The 26,235-nt window shown below is 33.5% G+C and overlaps 1 protein-coding gene across 4 annotated transcripts in view; it reads left to right on the forward strand.

Moving 5' to 3' along the window:
- The window catches only part of PCDH17 (protocadherin 17), a 101,188-nt gene extending 77,054 nt beyond the window's left edge, over nucleotides 1-24,134 (forward strand). For 3 of the 4 annotated variants that reach the window (XM_032277322.1, XM_032277320.1, XM_032277321.1), the window contains 2 exons: nucleotides 4,513-4,596; nucleotides 19,441-24,134. In XM_032277322.1, the coding sequence (XP_032133213.1) occupies nucleotides 4,513-4,596; nucleotides 19,441-20,123 (767 nt within the window). In that variant the 3' untranslated portion in view covers nucleotides 20,124-24,134. The remainder of the gene's footprint in view (nucleotides 1-4,512; nucleotides 4,597-19,440) is intronic. The other variant, XM_032277323.1, reaches the window with a different exon arrangement.
- Nucleotides 24,135-26,235: the final 2,101 nt, after the last annotated feature.

Here is a 26,235-nt window from a genome sequence, read left to right on the forward strand (position 1 = left end):
CCAGTATGTATAGAAATTTTAAGTAAATTTGCCCTGGAGATGATACCAAACATCTGATATAATATACATTGAAATCAAACACAGTACACAAACTGAAAAGAGAAGCTTCAGTAGTCTTAAGAAATAAGCAGCCGGGCGTGGTGGCTCACGCCTGTAATCCCAGCACTTTGGGAAGCCGAGGCGGGTGGATCACCAGGTCAAGAGATCGAGACCATCCTGGTCAACATGGTGAAACCCCGTCTCTACTAAAAATACAAAACATTAGCTGGGCATGGTGGCGGGTGCCTGTAATCCCAGCTACTCAGGAGGCTGAGGCAGGAGGATTGCCTGAACCCAGGAGGCGGAGGCTGCGGTGAGCCGAGATTGCGCCATTGCACTCCAGCCTGGGTAACAAGAGCGAAACTCTTTCTCAAAAAAAAAAAAAAAGAAAAAAAAAAAAAAGAAATAAGCAAACATAGCAATTAATTTGTAGACATTTTAAGAAAAATTTTTTCAAAGTATTTGGTAGGATTTGGAACAACTGCATATGTGTTTCTTGGCTGATGTGAATAGAGTCTTACAGTCACCAGAATCAATTTTACTGGTGTATGTACTTATGTCTTTTGTCAAATTATTTATTTATGAACCATAATATAGAAGACAAAAATTGAATTTTTTCATTTCAATCTTGTTTCATCTTTTCACAACCTACTTTTTAAATTGCCCCATTGTCATTCTCAGCAGCAGTTTTTTGTTTGTTTGTTTGTTTATTTGTCTTTGAGACTGAGTCTGGCTTTGTCCCAGGCTGGAGTGCAGTGGCACAATCTTGGTTCACTGAAACCTCTGCTTCCTGGGTTCAAGCTATTCTCCTACCTCAGGCTGTCGAGCAGTTGGGATTACAGGTGCCTGGCATCACGCCTTTGTACTTTTAGTAGAAACAGGGTTTCACCATGTTGGCTAGGTTGGTCTTGAATTCCTGACTTCATGATCCACCAGCTTCAGCCTCTCAAAGTGCTGGGATTACAGGCATGAGCCACAGCACCCTGGTTCAGCAACAGTTTTTGTTTGTTTGTTTGTTTGTTTATTGCTATGTAGGTATTTTATGTTTTGAAGTTTCTTTTTCAGTATCCTGGATTCATTTCCTAGGGCTGCTGTAACAGAGTCCCACTAATTGGGTGGCTTAAAACAACAGAAATTCATTCTCTCACAGTTCTGGAGACTCTACATACAAAATCAAGGTTTAGCAGGGCCATGCTCTCCCTAATGGCATATTCTTCATTTCATCCCATCTCTGTCCTTTCAGTTTAAGTTGGCAATGTTTCTGCTAGTATAAAATTCTCAAAAACTTTGTTGATCTTCTGTATTGACAGGGTAGACATTAGACAAAATGGTTCTCTATAGATCTTTCTTCAATAACTCCATTTCTAATCCTAACCACTGTTGAAATAGTAGATTGGATCCATAAGTCACTTGCTTAATCTCTTCAGCAAATGGTTGTTGAGTCACCCTTGGCTCTGTTTCCAAAGCATACTATCTGATTGGCAGCTGAGAATTTTCCAAATCAAGTGCTGCTTCCATTTTGCTTAACAGTTTACTCCTCAATTATTCTATTTTCTTTTAATTAATTTTCTCAATTTTCTTTGCTCATCTTAACATAGTTTGGGCCAACAGTAATAGTGGTTTTTGCCATTATAGAAATTGCCAAAACCACAAGTACTTTCCCACCTAGCCAATATAAGCATCAAGAAGAAACCACACCACATGCATCACACTTAGCTTGGAGGTCTGGACTAAGCATCCAAGTTTATCACTTCCAAGTTCTACCTTCTACTTAGTAATAGATCACAATTTGGCAAAGTTTTCTGCCACTTTATAACAAGGGTTGTCTTACTTTCAGTGTCCAAAAACATTTCCGTTTGAGACCATTTCCATTTATGACCACATACATGTGTGTGTGTGTGTATATATATATATATATTTATATATATATGTGGTATAAATATATATATACATATATGTTTTATGAATATATATATACATTTCCATTTGATACCATTTCCATTTATGACCATATATATATATATACACACATACACACATATGTATTTGGTTGTATATATATGTGTATATATATATGTATGTGGTCATAAATGGAAATGGTCTCAAATGGAAATGTGTGTGTATATATATATATATATATATATATATATATATATAGTCATAAAAAAACCTTTCTCTGTGGCTTTGTTTGTGTTATATGACCATATATATCTATATGGTTAATGAAAGTTTTCTCTGTAGCTTCCTTTTTGCCCCTTTCTGAGCCCCCAGCAGAATCAACTTTAATGTCATTATTTCCTGTGATAGTATATTCAAAACAATGTAGGCTTTTTTTATCAAGCACCTCAGAGCTCTTTTAGCTTCTAACCATGGCACAATTCTAAAGTCACTTCTACATTTTTAGATATTTTTTACAGCAGTACCTCACTTCACAGTACCAAAATTAGTAATGGTTTTCTAGGGCTGCTCTAACAAAGTACTACAAACTCTGTGGCTAAAAATAAGAGAAATTTATTATCTCACAGTTCTGGAAGCTAGAAGTCCAAAATCAAGGTATCAATAGGACCATGCTCTGTCTGATAGTTCTAGGAGAGGACCCTTCCTTACCTCTGGTGATTGCCACCAATCTCAGACACACACTTCAATCTCTGTGTCGATGGTACTGTGATATTCACCTTACGTTACTGTCTCTGTGTCTCTGTTTTCTCTTCTTACAAGGACAAGAGTCTTTGGATTAAGGTCAGCTCTAATCCAGTACGACCTCATCTGAAGTAATTACATCTGCAAAGGCCCTATTTCCAAATACGGTCATATTCTGATGTTCTGGGTTGACATACATTGGGCAGGGTAGGGTGGCGGGCAATATTCAATCAAGTACACAGCCTATAGCTGTTCTTTCTCCAACTTGGATGAGATCTATTTTTCTGATTAAAGGAGTTGTGTAACTTATATGACTCTGCTTATATGATTTTTAAAATATATGAAATATTTTGAAAATATCTAAAATACATTAAATATTGACTATTGAGTTTGGAGTATTATCAAGTAAATGTAAAGTACCTTCTACATAGTAAAACAGTCAATGGATATTAAAAAGCCTTATTGTTAGTAGGACTGAAAATCTAAGAGGGTCATGTTAAATGCCAAAAAGACAAACGAGTTTGGTAACAAAGTAAGAATAACTGAAAGATGTAGACTATGAACTTTTTTTATATGTATTCAGCAAGAACTAGTACTTTTTGAGAATTTCAACCTGAACATAATAAGGCAATTTATAGATGATTCTTTTTTCCTAAACATTCAGTATATTCTGTATTCTCTTTACTCTGTTAAATATTCCAATAGTCATCATTTAAACATGTGCGTGAGGCAGACTTATTTTCAGGTGTTTCCATCTGTTGTGAGAGTATATTTTAAAAATAGGACAGAAACATATACAAATTAAACACAAAACCAGGGGAAAAAGAAAAGAATGAAAGAAACATCCCCAGGGCAACAGTGAGAAAAAAAAGCATTTGAGCTGCCTGTTATTAATTGCCCAACCTGTTTTACCTTGGAATCCTGCATAATTATATTCCAGGGGAGGGGCAAACAACAGATGTTGAATAAAGGTTGAATCTCAGAAATTGAGACTATTTTAAAAATAAAGTTACTCTTGCTCGCCAATAGGCATTTTTTTTCCGGCAGGACTTTTAGGCAGCAATTGATTTCTCATATTCACTGTGCATTTCAATAACATTAATGCAAAACAAAATGTTCTTTTTTTGTTTGTTTTACTCTAAGAAGTAAATATGCATGTGCATAATATATCTAAGTTAGAGGCCCATAAAAAGCACAACAAAAACAAAAGCTAAACTATACTACAGCGTATTCTTAATTTTGTATTACATACATGTAATACAGAAGATGTTAGAAAAATAAATATATATTTCTCATTGCTAAAGTCAATACATTCTTAAAATAGGTGACTGAGTAAGGGATAAATTACAAATAGTCTCATTTCAAGTTCTAGACACCGTATATTGTATAACTAACATTAAGATGCAGTACACATTTTTATTAAAACCTTGGTAACTAGGGATATTATAGAATAGTTTGTGATTTTAATTTTGGTGGCCTGCTTGTTCACATCTTCTACCCACTATTGCAGAAAATTATTTTATTTAAGATAAATGAATGCATCATCATCATCATGAGTGTATTTTTTCCATCGGCCTAGGAATACATCTGGTTACTTTGCACTGTTTTCATCTCATCTAAATTTAAATACCCCTGCAAAAGTAATTTTCTTCCAATAAGACTAAGTCTTATGAAGCTGAGAGAATACCAATGACCATATCTTTTAGATATTGATCATTTTAAGGAATTTTAATATAAAAGTTAAAATCAATAGAGAAGGATTCATAATTCAGTTGGCCCTTTTTCCTACTTGTTTTTTTCTATTTGTTAACTAAAAATATTTTATTTTTCAAGCATTCCCGACTTTGCTTTCCTTTGCTATCCTCACCCTACACACCATCACAAGTAGACTTCAGTCTGTTGATCTGCTTCCTCCAGGTGAGCAATTTCTTCATCTGCTAGCTTTCTTCTCTGTGATCCAAATTTTACTTGTTAGATGATAGCACTCATAAAACTATACATTTGCAAAACAACATGTGGACTTCAGTTTTTTAAAGGAAAATAGCATACTAAGTGAATAATTTTCTTTATTGTTTCTGAATTAATGTTCTTAGTATTTCAGGAAAACTATACAGTGTTAACAGTTGAAACAAGAATCCAGTCTTACACCTGGTTTTTCATATTTGTTATTCTTAAGTGAGTTTAAGTGTGCCAATTCTTAATTATTTTGTATTTTGAAAATTCTACCACTTATATTAATTTCACTTAGGAGATAGTGTAGAATAAACTGATAGAATGGAAAGTGGGCTGTACAGGAAAGAAGGACTTGATTCTTTTCTTTGGTATAAGTTGGGGTGGATGCAAGCTGCTTCACTGTTACTGCTTATAGAACTGTGTTTCACCTGAGAAACTGAGTTCCCAAATTCCTCTTTCCTTTTGGACTCAATTTAGCTAAGTGTTATTTTGTGAAATTATATTAAAGGCTTCTTTACACAATACTTTTAAAAACCTTTACATAACACCTCCATATAGTTCCTAAAGGCAAGGCAGAACTAAAATTAAATAAATTATAATGGCTAATGAAACGAAATATTTAAATCTGTGGAACTCCATGCTCTCGATGTGATTCAGATAATTTTGGAAAACACGTTAACAGGTGAAGTAACTGGAAAAATTAAGTAAAAAGCAGGAAAAAGTATTTCTATCTCAGGTGAAATTTTAGATCAACATATTATACTATTCTGTATCTGGATATTGTCCAAGTCTTTGTATCATTTGAATGCTTTCAGGGGATTTGATTGGTTTCTGAATAGTTTAATCACTACATAAGAATAACACTTGCTATTGGAGAAAATGATTATATCAGGTTGTTGCTGTGCTTGAAAAACATAGATGCGTATTATAGGAATCTACAAATCACAGTTTGTCTTGCTTTATTCATGCCAGAGAAAGAGACAGAGTTGCTTTATTATTTGTATGGAAATGAATGGAAATTGGAGGAAAAACAGCTTTAAATAGACAAGGTTATAGTTGGGAAAGTTATACCAGTCCTTCATTTGGGGGTTATAAGGTGAGAAGTTTGAAACACAAGTGTGTGCATGTGCATGTGTGTGCACACACACTCACACATATAAGGTGTGTATAACATCTTCCTTGTTACCCCTGAATAGATGTGATTCCACATTGCTTAAAATTTAATCATTTAGAATAAGTTACATTTTTTCATTCAGCAAAAATTACATTCAAAGGTACCATTCATACTAATAAATCATTTTGTTTCAGAATGTAAATTCATATATAATATTTTATAAATATATTTTTGTCTTGATGTCACATCCATTTTCTGCTCAAGTGTATGTGAATGCCCACTGGTGCATACATGCACAGGGACATGCATGCCTGTGCATAACCATTGCCATTTACCAAGAAACATGGAGATAGTGTTGTGGTTGATCACCAGAAAAACTGGAAGCTGTTGTTAGGTAAATTGTCTTATTTTATACGTCCACTAAATGGTTCTCAGAGATTGTTGCCGTTAGGCAAGACACCTTCTATTCATTTCCATCTGTTACAAGAATGTATTTTTTTAAAATCATGTGTATGAAGGATGCATGCATAACTATATGTACACTTGCTTTATAGCTGTATTTCTTGGGTGATAACTATGTGACATATTTGAAGTTATTATTTTAAAACTTACATTTTCTCAGTTAAAGTATCAAGATAATCAGGATAGCAAAGTTTGCAAATATGTTCTATTAACATATATGCTACAGTAAAACTCTTCAATTTAGAATGCAATTATTGAGGCTTACAGAATGTAATTTCGAATATATATTTTTGATTATTATAAAATTAATATAATCACATTGTTATAAAATAATCAGAACAATAATAATATATTTATTTTTGTTTAAATTGTCTCCCAAATACACAGTTCACATAGATATTATTTCTATGTTTTATAGGTAATAAATACATCAATTAGTTATGTATCTTATGATGTATACTTTTTAATATATTATTTATCTAACAATACATTATTTATATTGAGGATTTTATGCAAAATTATGTGCAGATAGATTTATTTTTAGTAATAAAACAACTACACTCAATAAGAAAAAAAGCCTAGATAGAAAGTTTCTTTTTACCAAGTACTGCTAACCTAACAATTTTACCATTTTATAATAATATCAGGTAGTTTTCCTTTGTGATCATAAATAATTTTATCATTTAAAGAATAAGTATTAAAATTAATATATTATTGGAAATTTCTCAAATCAAATAGTTAAATTGTAGCTTACTTATGGATAGACCTTGGATTTTAATACGGGGTAATTTTAACTCAAGTCAAAAACTCATCTGAACCTGAAAAATTAAGTCACCTACACACTCAGGGTTAGAGTGACATTTACTTAAATTCAAGATTTTTTCTCCTTTGAGCAGAGACTTTGTAATCCCAATTATGTGTCCAATGGAAGTGTTCACATTATCCAATTGATTTATTAATTGTATTTCTAAAGGAATGTTAGGGTCCAGTTAGAAGATTACTGCTATTTTCCTAAGCATTATAAAGAAATTTGCTGTGAAAGCCAATCTAAAAATCGGACTGGCTAGAATTTAAATTTATTTATTCTTTAACAATGGAATTGCCTAAAAAATTTATTTGGGCCATTATGGAGGTCTTAGAACATCAAACTGAATAATTCATCATACATCCATTTTTGGTAATGAATATGAAAATTGTTAAATAGTTTCTTGAAAATATCTTTGGCAGCAACAAAAAATAACTTATTTCTAATATTGATTGCAAAGATTTTTAGTAAGAAAAACTCAAATATAGCATGCTTGAATTAAGAAAGATTGTCTTTACTAGTTCTTTTGTGATATCAATACGAATTCCTTTTTAGATTCAGATTGCAAGTCTGAAAATAAAATAATTCCTTATATTTTTGTATTTATTTTCTTGTTAATGTTACCCTTGAGAAATGCACTTCACTCTTACCACCTATCTTGTCTTTGTTCTGGTTACGGCTGATTATCAATGGAATCACAGAAAATACTCTCCAAGATAAGGAAGTATTTAAAACATCACTGTGGACACTTTTCTATCTCCATACTGCAGGATGCATGCTACCATTTGCTTTAAAAACACATTTTTATCTTCACTGTGATTCTAAAAAGCCCTCTCCAGTAGCTTTTTTCCCCCTGAGTTTGATTACATAGCAGAATAATCTAGAAAGCCACATCTCCTCTCTTTTAATATGTAAATTTCCTGACCTCTTTTTACCAATTTCTCCATTGCTTCAGTGTGTTTTAATGATTGCAAAATATTAAAGCTGTTACTAGAAAAATGGCTTGTCATTGCCAGTAAAACGTATTACAAGAAACATTTCTGTATATTTACTTTAGAACATGGATATTGAGTGCATTGATTTTACTTAAAGTTTCATTCTTGGGATGAACCAATCATACAGGATAAAACACATCAGCTTCCAATAAATTTATAGCACACTTACAGGTAATAAGAACAGAGTGGTTTCAGGGAGGTAATTCCAAGAACAGCCTTTATTTGAAATGTCAGTAATCATTCCTTTCCTACTCCTTATAGATATTTTTGACTATTTAAAATAATAGTAGCCATAATAGTCATGGTTTCAGCAGCTTAGGGGTAGGGGTACATGTTTGAGTAAGATCAAATCCAAGTTGTTTAGGTCCAAATGCCTGTATTTTATTCTAAAGTTACCTTTAGAAACTATCATTTTAATAGTCCTCTCAGAAAGATTCCATTTCATAGGAGACATTTGTGGTCAAAGTACATATTTATTACTTCTCTGTGTTTGTGCATGGGTACACATGTACACATGTGTACAAACACATTGAGGGCATTAGCTATAGTTTGTTTTTACATTTTTGTTATGTAGGTACTTTTTGCAGGAATCATTTATGGAGTAGTATAGTTTCATATATATTTCTCACTCATTTGAATCTTTTAAAAAGAACTTTTGTATTACTTCTTTCTTCAAAAATGTAATATTTTTGAAAATATGTGTCTGAGCAAGACACCCAACTGTTCTTCTGCACATGTCCATCTAATTTAACGAAGAAAACTTTAGATCTATCCTGAGTAGAATTCTGTGAGTTTAATAAGTAGCTTTTGAAAACTAGAATGCCATTAAAGATATTAAAATATTTAAAACATTCTTTAAAAATCTATCCTGTGGAACTCCCATATCCTATTGGCAGAGGTTGATTGCTAAATAATAAGCCAGAGAAGATTAACTGCATCTGAATTAACTGTGTTCTGAGAGCGCTAAAAATGACACCTGATTCTGTTTGCTTGTTTCTAGCAACTGAAAACAAGAGCTGCTAGAAACAAGATGAACAACAGGGTTTAAACTAGTAAACAGATATACATCCCAATAGCAATCAGATAGCAGGCAGAGAAAAACACTAATAAGACTATCTTGCTTGCTTCTTACAATGAGTTTGTCTTAATAGGCATGTTTTCATTGACCTACCTTACAGGATTATCACTTTGCTAGGAGGATGTGTTGAATCTTAGATGTATTCATCCATGTCATCAAAAATGGTGTCATTATCAGAGATGGGGTTAGCTTACAGAGGCAATAAAAGCATAAGGAAAACATCCTTTCTGAAGATGAAGAATAGCAGAATACTTAAACAGCCTTGGGTCTGAAATTCACAGTATTATTTAAGTTGCTAGAATTTTAAATTTGTCCTTGTAAATCAAACAGCTTTTGCTAACTACTGCATGTCAGAGCATAGGTTTCTCACTGCATATAAATCAGGTTCTTTTGGGATTTGCATTAACCCTTTCAAGATGCTAAAATTACAAAGACTTATTAATTAATTCATATGCTGATGATAGCTTTTGGCTAAAGTGTAGGATACAGAGACAGCTCACTTAAAAGAGAAAACTGTCTCATTTGACACAGCAATGCAGTAGAAGAAAAAACAAAAGAGAAACCTAACAGAGAAGAAAAAAACCTATAGGTGCTGAGGTGTAGTTTTCACGATACTCACTGTTTTCCATAATTTAAAATTATAAAAAGGTGATTATTTAAATATAGGCTTTGATTTCAATAACAGTGTCACCGATTTAAAAAATTTCCTAAGGGGAAATTATTCTGACCTCTATGTTTGAGTAGAATATATGTCAGGCAGAATGTATTTATTTCATAATTTGAAATGGTATCTTCAATAATAAATAGAGAACTTTATATTTTCTATATAAACATTGTTTCTAACAGACATCTGATATTACTGTAAGCAATATGTATCTCTCAGCAATAGACAGCTATTATGTACAACTTCATTTGGTCCTGAGATCACTCTGAAAATTGACATTTTAGGCTCACAAATGAATGGTACCGAAATGAGTAATTTTTAAAGTATATAGTTGTTCCCATTATAAGTTACCCATAGTATTTGACACCTTTTAACTTAAGGTTCCTTTCCATCAATTAAAGCATTTTGTTCAAATTCAGAGTGTACATAGAGTGTGTCATGTATTCAAGGAATGGACTGCTGAAGACCATACTGTAGTATCTTGATCTCAAGGGAATTTAGGGTCTCTATGTAAATAGAGGAAAAATAATAAGGAATGCTGAGTAATGCTGTAATATATAATTCAGTGGAAAAATTATTACATTATCTTCAAACAAAATATAAATGCTTATTTAGAAAAAAATGGGAATTTTTAAAATTTACTGTTGTTTATACAGTGTATCAAAAACCTTTTCAAGGGTGCATCAAATTGGAAAAGTGTTCTGAGATTCAACATCCATCTTAGGTGTTGTTGTTCTCTTTGCTTTGTTGATATATTTTTTTACCTCTCTTTTCAATACTAAAGAATCTCCTTTGTCCCAGACTCTCCATTTTCTGATCTTCTAAAATAATTCTTTAATATTTTAAATATTTTATCACATGAAATGTTATGGTTGGTTAATGATAATAGAAAAATTAGAGGAAGAGGGAAGAAATATAAAGTAGATGTAGGGAAAATTTTTCTAATGAAGAATTTAAAAATGCAAGATTTATGGTGGTAACATAAAATACCAGTTTAAATGCACATTAAGGCCTTCTTTAGTTTAGAAGAAACAGGATGAGATGAAAGCTGAAAGCTGAGTTTGGGGGCTGGAATGCCTATTCCAGCGAATCATCAGGTCTTGTTGTGTCTGTCTTATGGTTGAGCCAAAAACTCTAGGTATCTGTTTTTAGAAATAACGCTGATTTGGATTCTATTTACCCTATAACTCATCCCAGTTCTGTAGTTCATAAATGGTGTCTGATATCTTTCCAAATAAGCACCGAAATAATTCAAGAATCTTTGAGACACATTATACGCTGCTCAAATACTTATACTAGTGCTCCATTACCTGCTGCATTAAATTTGGTCTTTTACTTAGAACTTTTCCATTCTTTTCTCAGATCCTAGCGAATTTTCTCTACATTATTATGTCAAGTGTTGGCATTGCAGTGTGAGTCCTTTGGCCTATAAAGTTGATCTCTTACTGCCCTGTGAAGAGCTCATACCTATATGAGGAGTGTTTCTTTCCTTAATCCTTTACCCGGAGCGCCCTCTCTCTGCTCTCCACTGTGTTGAAATCCTGATCAACCTTTGAATCACAGCTCAAGCACCACCTCTTGCATAACATCTTTCACAATATTACAACCTACACTTTTCTCTGTATTTCTGCTACTTGACATTCACATGACATAGTTCAAAATGTAATTGATCATAAATTATTTCCCATATGGTGGTTTCACATCTACTTTTTAGTTTCCAAAGGTTAAACTCATCAGTAAAGAGATTTAGTCTTACAGACTTCAGAATTTTAAAAGTAGATAGACCTAGGTTTATCTGCTCTACCCAACAAAACATTCATTCAACAACATTCTATCCAAGATACCCCTCCTTGAAAACTTTCAATTCCTAGGCATGGGGTTGGGGGAGGTGTGTAATGCATTCTTACCTTATACATTATTGCATGTAACTTGTTTACAGTAACTGCTGAACTACACACATCTAATGCTCCCAGAAAATGCGAGCTCTGCTTACGCTGGTGGGACGTTTGAATTATATTGTTTTTCCTTGAAAGGCTCTGTCAGTGTACTTTTCTCAAAGTGAATATAAACCTTCTTCTAGTGGTATAGTATTGACCTAGAGCCAGTTCTCTTCAGGGTACCTGTTAGGAAAAAGATGGTCCCATTTAGCTGTGCCTTCACGTCCAAGCACCTGCTGCTGCCCCAGGTGATGGTTGTCCCTACAGAAGGGAATTCAGGAAAGGAGTAGATTAAATTTTCAATGTTAATCTCAGAGAGGCATGCCATGGGACACAAATTATATTTGTGCCATAAATTTCCAATGCATGGTTTTGATTCTCATTGCTATGTAGTCCTAGCGCTTCTGTATCTGTATTGCATTTATTCATTAACATAAATTTCATTTCAATTTGTCTTAAGTTCTCTTCACTTCAGAGCACTATCTATGTGTGGTAAATATATGTGCCAGAAAATTCCACTCTGGTAAACATTTTACTATGTCCAAAGGGTCACAAACACTTAAAACCATCCCTGAAGGTGTGCAGGTGCATTGAATAGTAAGTGCAAATGCTCCAAGCAGCTCCAAATACCCAGCTGTGATTGGATTCACTTGCTTATGATATAGGACAGTGATTTCTGGTGTCTGAATGCAGCCGTGGCAATACATTCAGAAGCACTGTGTGATGCAGGTGCACACTAGAGGACTGGTACTTCAAAGCTGCCACGGTTTAACTATTTGATAGTATTATAATAGCTTCCTCTTCAAAATGTGCTCTCTGCTATCAAAAGCAGGTAGAATGGCACTTCACAACTAAAGTAAAATCTGAAGCCAGATAAGCAGTGCATAGTCCTCAAAATGTATACGTTTTATTCTCATAGTATTTGTATTATTTGAGCTATATTTTAAATTTCTAATTCTTTATGGGGCTGATTATTTTTAAAAAATGATTTTAGTTCCTGGGGTCCTATGTCTAATTTTTTCTCATTATATCACTGCCAACATGCTAACAGGCAACCTCATGAAATAAGGGTATCATAACAAGATATATTTTCCCTCTTATATTAAAAAAAATCAAAGCAGCAAAAAGACATTCCATATCTGTGTATCTGTATATTAGTTACTTAAGAAACAACATGTATCCCTGTGTTTAGTGAGACACACGGGAAATAAAATGTTAAAGAAGAATAGTTTAGCTAAGCAAGCGATGGATTCTTCTCATTAACATTTTTTCTTATCCAACCCTGTTCTTCTCAGCATAAAGGATAAAACAAGCTTATTAAAAATAGCATTAAAATAAAACTTGGAAGTAGGAAAAAAATTTCTGTGAAGATTTATAATATTAGATAACCAGTTTTTAAAAATCAGACACAGGAAAAAATTATTTGGAGACAACTTACTTTTCCAAAACTGTCTCTAGAAATAATATTGAAAGTGAAATTTTTACTCCTTTCAATCAGATAGCGAGATCAGAATATTTATTTTTAACTAATATACAAGTAAATGGGATATAGAAGTCATAAGTGTAAAGAATAATATGTATGAATATAGACTGTTATCACTTATACAGAATGACTCACCCTACCATTATAACAAGTGTAAAGGTTTTATAGGATGGGAAAAGGAAGTAAGTGAATAATAGTCAACATAGCCAAAAAAAGACAGAACCGTTTATGTTAGAGAAGTGTCAGTTCACAGGATGTTGTAAGTTATGCCAACTCACTCAAAGAAAAATCCATTTTATTAGAGGTTTGTTGGACTATTTTCTGATGAGATTTCTATTTTAGCATTGATGTTTTTCTCTATGTTAGTATATATTGGGATAAATTATAATCTGTTTTGACCATAGGAAAGTGTGTGTACATGCATGTGTGTGTAATTGTGTGTGTGTGTGCTGAAGAAAGAAAAAGACCATAAAATCAAGTTGTTGTCATAGCATGAAACCTCTTAACAGAAAACTATTACTGCACATGAACTGCCGGTCAAAGGTCTTGGCTTGGCTTGGCTTGGTTTGCAGATAGGTAAGGAATTTGTGATGGGTACTTAGCTTAGATTCTGTGGAATTAATCTACGGAACACCTGTGCAGACCATAATTAGAGATGGGTACTTGCTCTCTGATTTTTCAGACAGCTAATTAGGTATTATAAAAGCTTACATTGGTGAAAGAAGGCAAATTAGAAACAAACAAACAAACAAAAAACGGGAACAAATAAAAACTGGACTTCTATTTATAGAGTTGTCTACTTAGAAACAACTCTAATTTTATGATGCTGTTAGAAACAATACCAACTACCACAGTAATAGAAGAGCACTCTTTTATTTAAATTTGTTTACAAAGCAGAAATAAGACCATTTTGTTGACAGTCATGAAGCACAGATAACTCTCAGAAATGTCTTTTTCCCCTGGCCACAATTTGAACCTTCTTTATTGACGCCAGGATCTATAGATTTTGGCTTTTAAATGTCTATAATGCAGACATTTATCTCAACATTATAGAAAAGTAAATCAGAGGCAAATACTGGATGCATATAGGATACTCCAGTGCTGGAAACTATATGCCTGTTTTCAGTTGTACAAATATGTGAATTCCCAAGGCACCAACTAAGTCTGAAACTCAGGAGAGGAAATCCTTTTATGTTCTCTAAAATTTCCCTAAGTGGTCACAAATTACTTTTGTAGTGCTTTGAAGACAGGGAAAATAAGTTTAAAATTCTGATTTGTGACAAATTTCTGCCTGAGAGCAAGACAGAATAGAACAAAGAGGTAGATTCTCTCCAAAGTAAGACTTTTTTTGGCTGGTTCCCAGGCATATTTCCTTTGCATTGAACACCACAAAACCAGGACCCACAAGAGTTTTTCCCTGACTTTTCCAAAATAACTGTGTTCAACTAAGGCCCACTTAGTCTTGGTTAATCTTTGTCAATTTTAATAACATTTTGGTTTCAACTTACCATCTCATACATGACAATTTTTTGCATCATTGAACTAGCTATGCACTTCTGTGATATAGTGACATTACAAAATTAAAACACATTTTAAAATTAAATTATGTAACATTTGTGGGAGACTATTAAAACCCAACAATTTAAAAGCAGATAATTTGGTGTTTTATCTAAGTATTTTTTCCTCATATAAATATAATTTAGAATAATTTCACAATAGCTTAATTCCTCTGAAGGTATATTTTGTCACAAAATGATTGCTGGCCTGATATCCTTAAGATTAAGCTATTAAACTGCTTAGTGTATGTTAAAAAAGAGAAAGATAGCTTTCAGATATTATCAGCCAATATGAATATGCAGATTTTGGGTATCTTTATGTCCAAATCCATTTTAATTACATGAAATTCTAAAATCAGAGACTGTTAAAGTGTTGATCTAATCATAGGTTTTGCACCCAGGTTGTGGTAAAGGAAAGATTAAAATGTTGCTTATTGGTGCTTTGAGTCTGAAAGATTTATATATATCTATATCTAGATCTATCTATCTATCTATATATATACATGTGTATGTGTGTGTGTGTCTGTGTACATTAATATTTATATATTCCTTGTTAATACATAAATATATATTGTTATTTTATTTACAACAATAAAATATTGTCTTATTTCTGTTACTCCTTACATTGTGAATATAGAGCTTTCTGTGATTCACCTGTATTTCTGTTATGGTAATTGCTAATAGTTAATGATCAGAAATGCATTGGTTATAAAATTAAACATTTTTATTTTATTAATGAATTTTTAGACTGTGTCTTGGAAAGAGCTAAGTTTTATCACAAACATAAAAATAGAGGTTTATATACAATATGATTATGTGTCCATGAGTGTGTGTTTGGTTTATGGTGCAGCTACACTGTAAATACTATAGTCTTTTGAGTTACTCTCTCTGTTTTGCAAAAATGTCATATAAATTAAGAGGCATAATTGAACTAATTAAGGTTACTGTATTTAGACACTTCCCTTTGAGGCTTGCATAAACGTCAGATGCAAGAACAGTATAGAAAGTGATTCTTAATACTAAACAAGTGTTTAAAGTTATTTGATTGTCACATATTTCAGGGAATCATGCCTTTAAAAGATTAGGCATATAAACTTATCATTTATAACTATAAACACTACAGTTTACAGTGTCTAATATAGGCAGAACTGCCCAGAGTCCCATCTGGTGGACTTTAGAACTGTTTTCTTTCTGCAATATAAACATGCATATCTGTTAGTATCTCTCATCTGCATACTATTTAGATTATGCTATGTTTCTTGGCAAGGATGCAGTCTGTGAAGGGGTGAACATGTTATATTGAGGAAAGTAAGAAAATAAAAGTAAATAATCTCTTGGTAATCCCAGATTGAACCTGAAGGAAAAAGTGAATATTGGGTCAACTGTTTCTGTTTTGATTTCTTCTGTCCGGGGTTTCTGGACTTTTTTCTGGTATAAATTTTGAATCTATGCAAATGGTGACTCTCTAAATAATTTGCCTTTTTTCATTTCTATAGCTTGTAATTCAACATACCTATTCCAGAATCCATTCCTTTTAAAGTACAGTGAGCAGTTTGATCATCTACCTTAGAACTGTAGAGCTTAAGTAAATATTCCTCAATGTTATTTTTTATTATACACACAACTTATTGAGGGCATTTAAAAATGTACAGTAGAAGGTAGACATGGCAGAAATACTGCTAATACAACTTTTCTTGCCTTCAACAAACCCTGTCTTTGTGGCAGTTTTCCCTTCTTCTCCCTCAGCACTCCATTCCCCCTTCATCTCCCCCAAGCCCTTGTCTCCCTCTCATCCGCCTTTCCCTCCTTCCCTTCATTTTGTTTTGCTTCTTTCCTTTCATCTTTCTTTCTTTTTTTATTTGTCTGTTTTTTTTGTCCAACCAGTCATTCATTGTATATTATCTATGTCTCTTTTTCTGGTATTTACCTAATCATCTATTTATGTTTCTTCAAAAATGATTCCCCTCTCTCATGAATTCTAACTTGCCCCTTGACAGTTATAGTTCACTGCAAGGCAATCTGCAGTTTCCGCTATTTGTACAAAAGTGTCCATTCAATATTCTTCAGTGTCTGTGAACTGCTGCCATCAAAATTATAGTCTAATCACAAGGTGAACAGCTTATAATGTATCATAATCAATACTCAAAATTTGCGCCCCATGATGTGACATAAAGTAGTCAAGTAAAAAGCTGCAGGTTTTCAGCTGTGACAAGCAAACAATCATTTTATGTTGCTGGTTTCAAATTTAAGGTCTATTTTCACTTTCAAATGTATGCATTATTCTTTCTTTCTCTCTCTCTCTTAAATTCATATTGAATTCATTCAATATTAGCCACCCAAATAGCTGCAATGAAAGGCCAGTCAATATGAAACACAAAACTGCATTAGCATAGTTCAAAGACAGTGTATGAGTTATAATGGAATTTAAAAAAATGATGCTAGAAGATACAAAGGTATTACTGAGTGAACTAGATTGTGGTTTTCTACTTTTCCTTCTTTGCAAAAGATAAAATTTGCTGAAAGTTATCTATTTGTCAAAATGATATTTTTTTCCTAACATTTACTTGCAGATATACATAGAGATAATATTTATGATTCCCATTTAGAGTAGGTAAAGGAAACAAATGCCTGATACCTGATATTGAACATTTCCTTTTGCTTTTCTATTTATTTATTTACTTAATTATTTAGAGACAGGATTTAACTCTGTCACTTAGGCTGGAGTGCAATGGCATGATTACGGCTTACTGCACCCTTGACCTCCTGGGCTCAAGCCATCTTCCTTCCTCAGCCTCCTGAGTAGCTAAGACTACAAGCATGCACCACCTCACCTGGCTAATATAAATTTTTTATTTTTGTAGAGGGATGTCTTGCTATGTTGCCCAGGCTGTTCTCAAACTCCTGGGCTCAAGCAATCCTCCTGCCTTAGACTCCCAAAGTGGTGGGATTATAGGCATAAACCACCATGTCCGGGCAATATTGAACTTTTCTGATGCCCCCTTTTAAAAACTTTCAGCCCTAATTTAAATACATAGATAGAGCCGTCTAACAAAAATTTAATGCCTCGTTTCTTCTGCTTTTTATGTCTGTCTAACAGTCTTTCAATTTGTAGGAAGCTTTGGGTGTATCGATGCACGGTGAGACTAGTTTTCAGCATTCTTTTCTGCACAATAAATTTAACAGTGAATATTTAATTCACTAATAATAAATTTTTCTCTTAAAAAATGACCAATTAAAATAGAAGAAAGAGACTTAAACACTTTCATGATGTTTCACAGATGTGAATAAATAACATAGTATCTTTGTTCTGTCAAAATATCATTTCAATTTCTTCCTACAAAATTTCAGTCTCTTCCTACAAAATTTTCTTCCCACAAAGTTTTATTTAAAACAAAATAAGAAAATTATTTTATTTTAAAATCTTTTGAGATAAAACAGGTTGTGGGCTTTTTAATGTAAAGAATTGTTTACATGTTTTAAGCAAAAATTCAAGTTTCATATATAACTTTGAGAAGTAATAGACAAATTTATCAATGCTATTACATTTGCCGCTATTTTAAATATCTTTTATGTGGACTTCTTTTTCTTGCACAGGACACTCTATATTTGTAGGGATCATCTAGCACCAATTAAATGGCAATCCCAAGGGCTCCTAAAAGTGTAGGGACTACTATTCCCATTACATAAAGCTAAATTGTAAATATCCTCTCCTAAAAGTCTCTGATTTCAAAACAGTCATCCATTAACCACAAGGAGAACAACCACTTATAGACGAAAGGGACAACTGGGAGGATGTAGCTCAAAGTTATGGTTAAAAATATTAGGGTCAATGGAAGTATACAGCTGTTCTATAATGAAGGAATTTTTTTCTCATATTCTACGTTCACCATCTGTGAAACAGAGATCATTGAAAGAACGCTTTAGATTCTCCATTGGCAAAGGAAAAAAGTAAAAATTCCCACAGAAAGTATTGTTATTTAAAATGGGAAATCATGATTTGTCATTCATTCTGAACTATATCTGTTGAGTAAATGCATTTTCACCTACTTACACCCAAAACAAAAAGCTGAACAGAAAACTGATTACATGATCCATACGCCTATCTAATAAAATAGGGATGTGCACTTTTTGACAAGCTTATTCATAATACATTCCCATAAAAAATTCCATTTGCCACTCTCAGTAGGAAAAGTAAGCATTTAAAGGAAACCTTTTATTTTGTGACTGTCATCCAAATAACAATTACAAGCAAAATAGTGATAAAACATTTTTTAAAGAGCAGCTTAGAACTTGTTATAGAAGTTTGCAATCCAGTTTTTGCCCTGTTATTTGATTTGAAAAATTAATCCTGATAATCCTTTTTGAAGTTCACTGTTTCTAAGATGAATTATACAGAACAAAGACTAACTGATGTCCCCAGGAGTTTAGTTTACAGTGATGTTCTATTCTACTGAGAATGATTCTCCAATGGCCACCTCTTACTTCTTCCCAGGCTATGGGAATTGGTTAATATCTAGAGAATAGATTTAAATTAAACCATTGTCTCAACCAGCAGGTTTATGCAACCATCCTGAAATGTTTTAATTATTGTTTTTTCCTTTTTAATTAAGAGACCAGAGGTCAAGCAAGCCCATTAAGAGCTGATCACAGCCTCTGTAGAAATTTAAAGAAAACCCTAATGATTGGATTTGCTGTTTTCTCTTTTGTTTTTCAGAACCGGAAGAGTGTGTTAATTGCACAGATGAATGCCGAGTGCTTGGTCATTCTGACAGGTGTTGGATGCCACAGTTCCCTGCAGCCAATCAGGCTGAAAATGCAGATTACCGCACAAATCTCTTTGTACCTACAGTTGAAGCTAATGTTGAGACTGAGACTTACGAAACTGTGAATCCCACTGGGAAAAAGACTTTTTGTACATTTGGAAAAGACAAGCGAGAGCACACTATTCTCATTGCCAACGTTAAACCTTATTTAAAAGCCAAACGTGCCCTGAGCCCTCTTCTCCAAGAGGTCCCCTCAGCATCAAGCAGCCCAACCAAGGCATGCATCGAGCCTTGCACCTCAACAAAAGGCTCCCTGGATGGTTGTGAAGCAAAACCAGGAGCCTTGGCTGAAGCAAGCAGTCAGTACTTGCCCACTGACAGTCAGTATCTGTCGCCCAGTAAGCAACCAAGAGACCCTTCTTTCATGGCTTCCGATCAGATGGCAAGGGTCTTTGCAGATGTGCATTCCAGAGCCAGCCGGGATTCCAGTGAGATGGGTGCTGTTCTTGAGCAGCTTGACCACCCCAACAGGGATCTGGGCAGAGAGTCCGTGGATGCAGAGGAAGTTGTGAGAGAAATTGATAAGCTTTTGCAAGACTGCCGGGGAAATGACCCAGTGGCTGTGAGAAAGTGAAAAAAAAAAAAAAAAAAAAGGCATTGGCATTTTCTTCTCTCTTCTGTTGATTTAAAAATGATCCCTCCTGGTGATAACCCATTTTACAGGGATGAAGAAAGACCAATGCTGCTTTAAGGCTTTTAGTGAACATCTGAAGTGCCCACAGTATGTTCTTTCCACTGCTGTTTCTTTTTCAGAGATAACAATGGTTTTGTTTTGACCAAACTTATATTAGGACAGAATTATTGATGCTTAAAGAGAAAAGAATAAAAAAGAGAAGAGAAAGGAGAGAAGAAAAAGGAGGATGAGGAGAAGAATTACCTTTTGACAATCTGTTAGGAAGGTATGCAGTGTGAGAATTGAAGTATTTCTGATCACTCTCAGACTGTCCTCCGTGATTTATGCTGACTTAACTGTTTACCTAAAAACCCCGTACAAAGCAGGGTCATAATTTGTGATCTGTGGTGGATTTCTAGCAGTCATCACAGGCTTCTACTGAAAGTCCTGAAAAGACCTTGCAGTAGTCCAAGCTACACCAAACATTAACACATATTTGTGGTAAACATTTCTGTATAAAGTTACCTGACACACATATAAACACAAAGAACATTCCATATCATTAGTTAAAAACAAAACAAAAACAACAACAAAAAAATCTTTGGTCATTTGTAAGACACCTCATGTCGTATAAAAGTTAAATGTAAAAAGATATAGTCCATCTTGTCCTGCACACACGTAGACTAATTCACGTCATTAAAGGAGAAGAAAATTTAAAGATTTAAAATGCCTATTTAGCATTTTAGTGTCCAACAAAGATTTAAATAATGATGAGTATGTTTTAAATTTGACATAGAAAAGTTCTTCAAAATAGTTACCATTGAGTGGTAAGATTCAGATAATACTTGATTAATATGTTTTATTCATTTGTGGACACTAAAATAGCTCAGGAAAGTGAAAATGTCTTAGACATACACAAATCACATGACCATTTAAATGTGCAAATGTAAGAAGATTCAATGTGTTTACATCAAATGACATATTTTTATTGATTTATTGCAGATTCAGTGCATATGAGCCAAATTGTTGAGTGTATAAGAGCTATATTGTGTATTTTATTAAATTAATATATAGTTGTGTTGCAAAAATATTTGGGCTTATATTGTAAATGGCAAGTGTTGCCTCGGTAGCTGTCGAACTCTATGAGTTTTGTTTTTTCCTGCTTCCTTTTCCCCATGGAGTGTGGGAAGCAGTGCCTCAGAGCAAAGTCTCTTGTTTAATGTATAGTCTACCAAGTACTACAGTACATAATCTGTTCAAAATGTGTTTGAGTGAGCTGATGGAGCTAACTGAAAGGTCAAAAAATACATCCATCAGTCATGGTTATGTGCAAGTCCTTGTAGAAGCTTTTATTAAAGTCATGCTAAATCACAAGAATTAACATTTGTACCAATACCTGACACTTCTTCATGTTTTTTCAGTAACATACAGCTTCTGCCTATGTAGATATTAAACCATCAGTTGGTTCTCAAAAGTATTTTAAGTGGTTCAGATGTGTGTTCCCATTATATTTCAAAAACATGAAAAATGCTTTAATGCATGTATGTACCAGCAGTGGTTACTTGCATTGTGTAGTGTTTTTCAAGAGGTCTGGGTCTTAACAAAATGTTTTCCTTTATCTCAGTGCTCTTCTGCCTCTTTTTGTTGGTGTCCTTTGAGAACAATACACCTTCTATTCCTTCGTTGGGTTACACCTTTTCTTGTGACATTTAGCGAGTTTCAAACTTACTTCCATATGAGGCTAAGAAACCTCAAATTTCAGGAATTGGGAAAAACAAAATTAGCACTTGCAGAAGTAGCAGCAGATGGGAAAATGCCTTGATTGACATTTTCTTTCAGCATTTAAAATTTTTGGCATTTTACAGCTTCATGACAAACAGTTTTGTGCCCATACCTTAGAAAATGTGGTGCTGAGTTAAATAAAGGCTGTTTGAGCACTGGAGCAGAAAAATGCATTATTTGCAAACTGGTGGAGAATTTTGTGCCTTCTCTTCTGGCCACCAAGCCAGTGTAGAAACAGCATAAATGTCATAAAAATTCTTATATTTAAAACAAAAACAAAAGCAAAAACAAACATTGAATTAAATTAAGTTTTGTAATTTTAAACTAAAAAATTCTACTGAAAATATTTCTGTCAAACACCATCAATATTTTAGACTGTACCTCGTCTGCAAACTGCTTTGAGAGGGAAGAGTGGACAACTCCCATCAGCCTTATTCTCTTGAGAACTATATTTTGGTTCCTAGTAACAGCCTTTCCAAAGCTCTACTCTTGGTTTTTATTACTCGTAAATGTTTAAATTAGAAAAGAAGGGATCTTGTACATGTGAAACCTAACTGACTCTCTATATTTTGGACAATTTATGTATCTGAAATGTGTTGTCTCTGTTATTTGATGTTATTTTTGCCAGAAGACTACAGGTTGATTTAGCTTGATAGCTGAAATTTGATGGAAAACTGATTTCCATTTAGTCTTATCAAGTGTTGCCTCTCTCTTACTAGACAGATAACCATTTAGTAAAATCTAAAGCCGTATTTAAATGAAATCAGCAAAGAGAGTAGGGTTTATTTTTAAACATTCTTAACGCTAAGTAACCGGTTGTTCAATTTATTACATGTGTCTGAGGACATGAAAACACCATAAGATTTTAAGAGCTGGTTGTGCCAATGTGTGAGGGATTTACCTTTAGGCTCTCTGTCACCAGTGATTTACTAGCGTTAGCTGTTTAACACATTATCTGTATTTAGTAGTGATTATTTATTTACAAGTCGGTGGCAATTCAGCAGTCAGGACTCTAAGCTTTTATAGTTGAATTGGGGAAATCTCGCTTATATTCATTTAGCTGGCAACTGCCTTTATCACAGACCTCTGGTGCTTCGCTTTCAAGGAAGCCTATGAGATGCCAAAATCACACGTTTAGGGAGCAACTTGCTCTAAAAGGTGATGCATGAGCAAACAGTGAGATTTGAAGGGGTTTTAGCATAATTTAGAACGTGAAAAAAATGAATTCACATCTTTCAAGTACTAACCCCTCAAGAAAATCCCACACATACAAATTATGTGATGTGATACCACTTTGTCTTTTAGGTCCTTAAGTAACTGAAGTTAAGCACAAAAAAAAAAAAAATCACTTCATGGAAATTTCAGTAAGAAACCCAAACTTCTAAAAATTGCTTACAGACGAATTAAAAATAAAAAATCAGTAACAAAATAACCTTTTCATCAAAGCTAAAAGTAGTGAGAATCTATGGTAGGTATACCTATGCCAAGTAAACATTAAAGAGACATATCACGCAATTTCAAAGAATTCTTTCATGTTATCTCTTAACCTGACATTCCTAACTTTACAGGGAATACACAAAGATTGGCTCACTACTCCATAGATTAATTGAATTCCTGGTTGAGAAACTAACTTGTTTTGTTTTCTAAAGTTAGATGAAATCTTGTAAAACATGACTTCCCTTGAAAGGATCTACACACTGCTCAATTTAAAATATGGCACCATAAAAACGTCCTGTAGTAACAGAGCACATGCTTTTTTAGAACCAGGTTAAAAGCTGCTTGTTATCTAATAGAGTAGAAGTTACTGAGGTCAACAAATAGACAGGTCTGGCATAACATATGCCCAGTCATAATTGTCTAATTATATTCCCTTGACAAGAGACAGTATTTATCAGAGCATTAATTCAAATGAGAGTTTTGGCTATCAAGATGTGTTGATTCGAAATATAATTGAATGAGACCTGATTGAAGTCTGACTTTCCTGGCCCCAGTGTTTTGCAGGTTGACTATTTCCATTATCAGCCCCATCGCTCCATAAGGTTCTTAGCTGCACCAAGTGCTTGGTGAACAAGGACAACAACAAAAGCAGCATACATTGTTTGGATTTATCTCAACGCTATTGTTTAATGGCTGTGTTTAATGTGACCTATCTGGAAAATGAGGATTCCGAATAAAAAGCTATTACTAATAGTGATGTTGCCTTCCCTTGAATTCATTAACACAGAAGGGATGTGTTACACACTGCATACCACAGGGTCTCTGATCATAATTATCTTGGAAAAGCAAATGGTGGCATCACAACTCATTTTGTTAGTTATCTGTTTGCCAGTAAAATAAGACTTAAAAAAATTAATAATATCACTAGTTTCTCAGTAGAAATGAATTAACAATCTTTCAGATAGCTTTGATAAAATGGCTAGCTAAATAATTACCATATTATTTGGCCATAGAATCATTCTTTGTAGAATGATTCTATGGCCAATGATTCTATGGTCATAGCCTAATTATATATGTGGTTTTAATATTTACAATTGACATAAAGATAATTTGGCATAAGATCCCAGAAGATTTCACAAAAGTAAGTTTATAAGCCCTGTTATAGTCTCATATGACTGATGAAAGCACATAGAATATTCCTCCCTCATCCTCAGGAGAAACGTTCCGAGACCCCTAGTAGATGCCTGAAACTCCAAATAGTATAGAACCCAATATATATAATATGTAGACATAGTATCTTAAAGTAAACACATATTTATCATGGCATTTTAAAATAACAAATCTCCTTTTCTCCTCATTCAACAAGCATCTACTGCATTCCTACTATGTTTTTACCTTGGGCTGGGATGACCCAGGAGTAAACATTTAAAAAGAATGGGGAGGAAGGCAGCAAATCACACTGCCACGTGTGTTCCTATGCAACAATTTTGCATATTCTTCACATGTACCCCAAAACCTAAAATGCAATAAAATAAATAAATGGGGGAAAAAATAATAATATGCATAAAATTAATTATGTAAAAACATTGGATTTCATGGAATTGGAACTAGTTTGTAAGTGGGCTCTACATCTCCTGTGTAGAGAAGAGATAAATGAATAAACAATAAAAATATTAAAAAAAAAAAAAAAGAATGGTGTCAGGATTACTAACTGGTTAGAGAAGTCCTCAGGTACATTCTAACACACATTACTCCTTATATAAATTGGATTTGGTTGTTTGCATTTTTTTCTCAGTTAATCCACACATCCCATATATCTGCCATCTTACTAACTGAGTGACATCTTCTAAATTTCAAACAAGTGTAATATTCTGCCTGTTCAGATTTTTTTAAATTTTACTTTTCTTCCAGTAGCATAACACATATCATGAAGAGTACATTGCTTTTCCATATCTAAGAAGATTTTTATGGGTTAAATTTATTGTTATAAACAAAATAACTTGCATATTTATTATTTTGCTTATTTATTTGCTTGCTTTTTATTTTTTATTGAAGACCACTTAGGCACTAGGCACTATACAAGGATCGTAGGGTACAAAGAAGAGCTAAGCCAATTACATTTTGCCCTTAGAATACTTATGGTTTTTGCTTGATGATATTTACTAACACAGGACTTGACCGTATGCTACCTTGACACTATTACTTAATAAAAGTAATTTCATTACATACTGAAAATTACTTCACTTTTAAGAATAACAAAAACTGTATGTTTACCATGACATTTCTTCACTGCTCTCAAGCAGACCAAGCTGTTAACTGAGTTACCTGAACAATCTGTCCAGGACTGAGGGAGTACTGAGTCATTTAAATGAAGTTCCCTATTTGACTATGCTGCAATGAGGAGGAAATTGTGGATGGGACATATATTACAGATATTCCTCAGTATCAATGAAATGTCAACGTCCTCCAAATAATATTTACTTAAGTAAGTATGCTCACTAGATACAATTATTTGGCCATAGAATCATTCTTTGTAGAATAGGAAGAAAATTAACTTGTAAAGGTCAGTATAGCATCAATATGGCATATACAAATAGATTATTCAGCTAATGACCATCTTATAACTCTATTACCTGCTTTTCCAGATGGATGCACATGACTTGCCAATGAAATGTATCATTTTCTGTTCACTTTAGACACTAATGATATTTTGAGAAATCTATTCTACATTAGGGATCAAATTCTTAGTATTCCTAAAAGAGGGTGCAGCTTCTTTTAATGTTCCTCATTTTTAATATATCAGAAAGAGTTATCAAAAAATAACAGGTTTTGGTAAAACTATGGCAATGAGTAT

This window comes from Sapajus apella, unplaced genomic scaffold (genome assembly GCF_009761245.1).
Source record: "Sapajus apella isolate SASKATOON/1434 unplaced genomic scaffold, GSC_monkey_1.0 scaffold9, whole genome shotgun sequence".
NCBI lineage: Eukaryota > Metazoa > Chordata > Mammalia > Primates > Cebidae > Sapajus > Sapajus apella.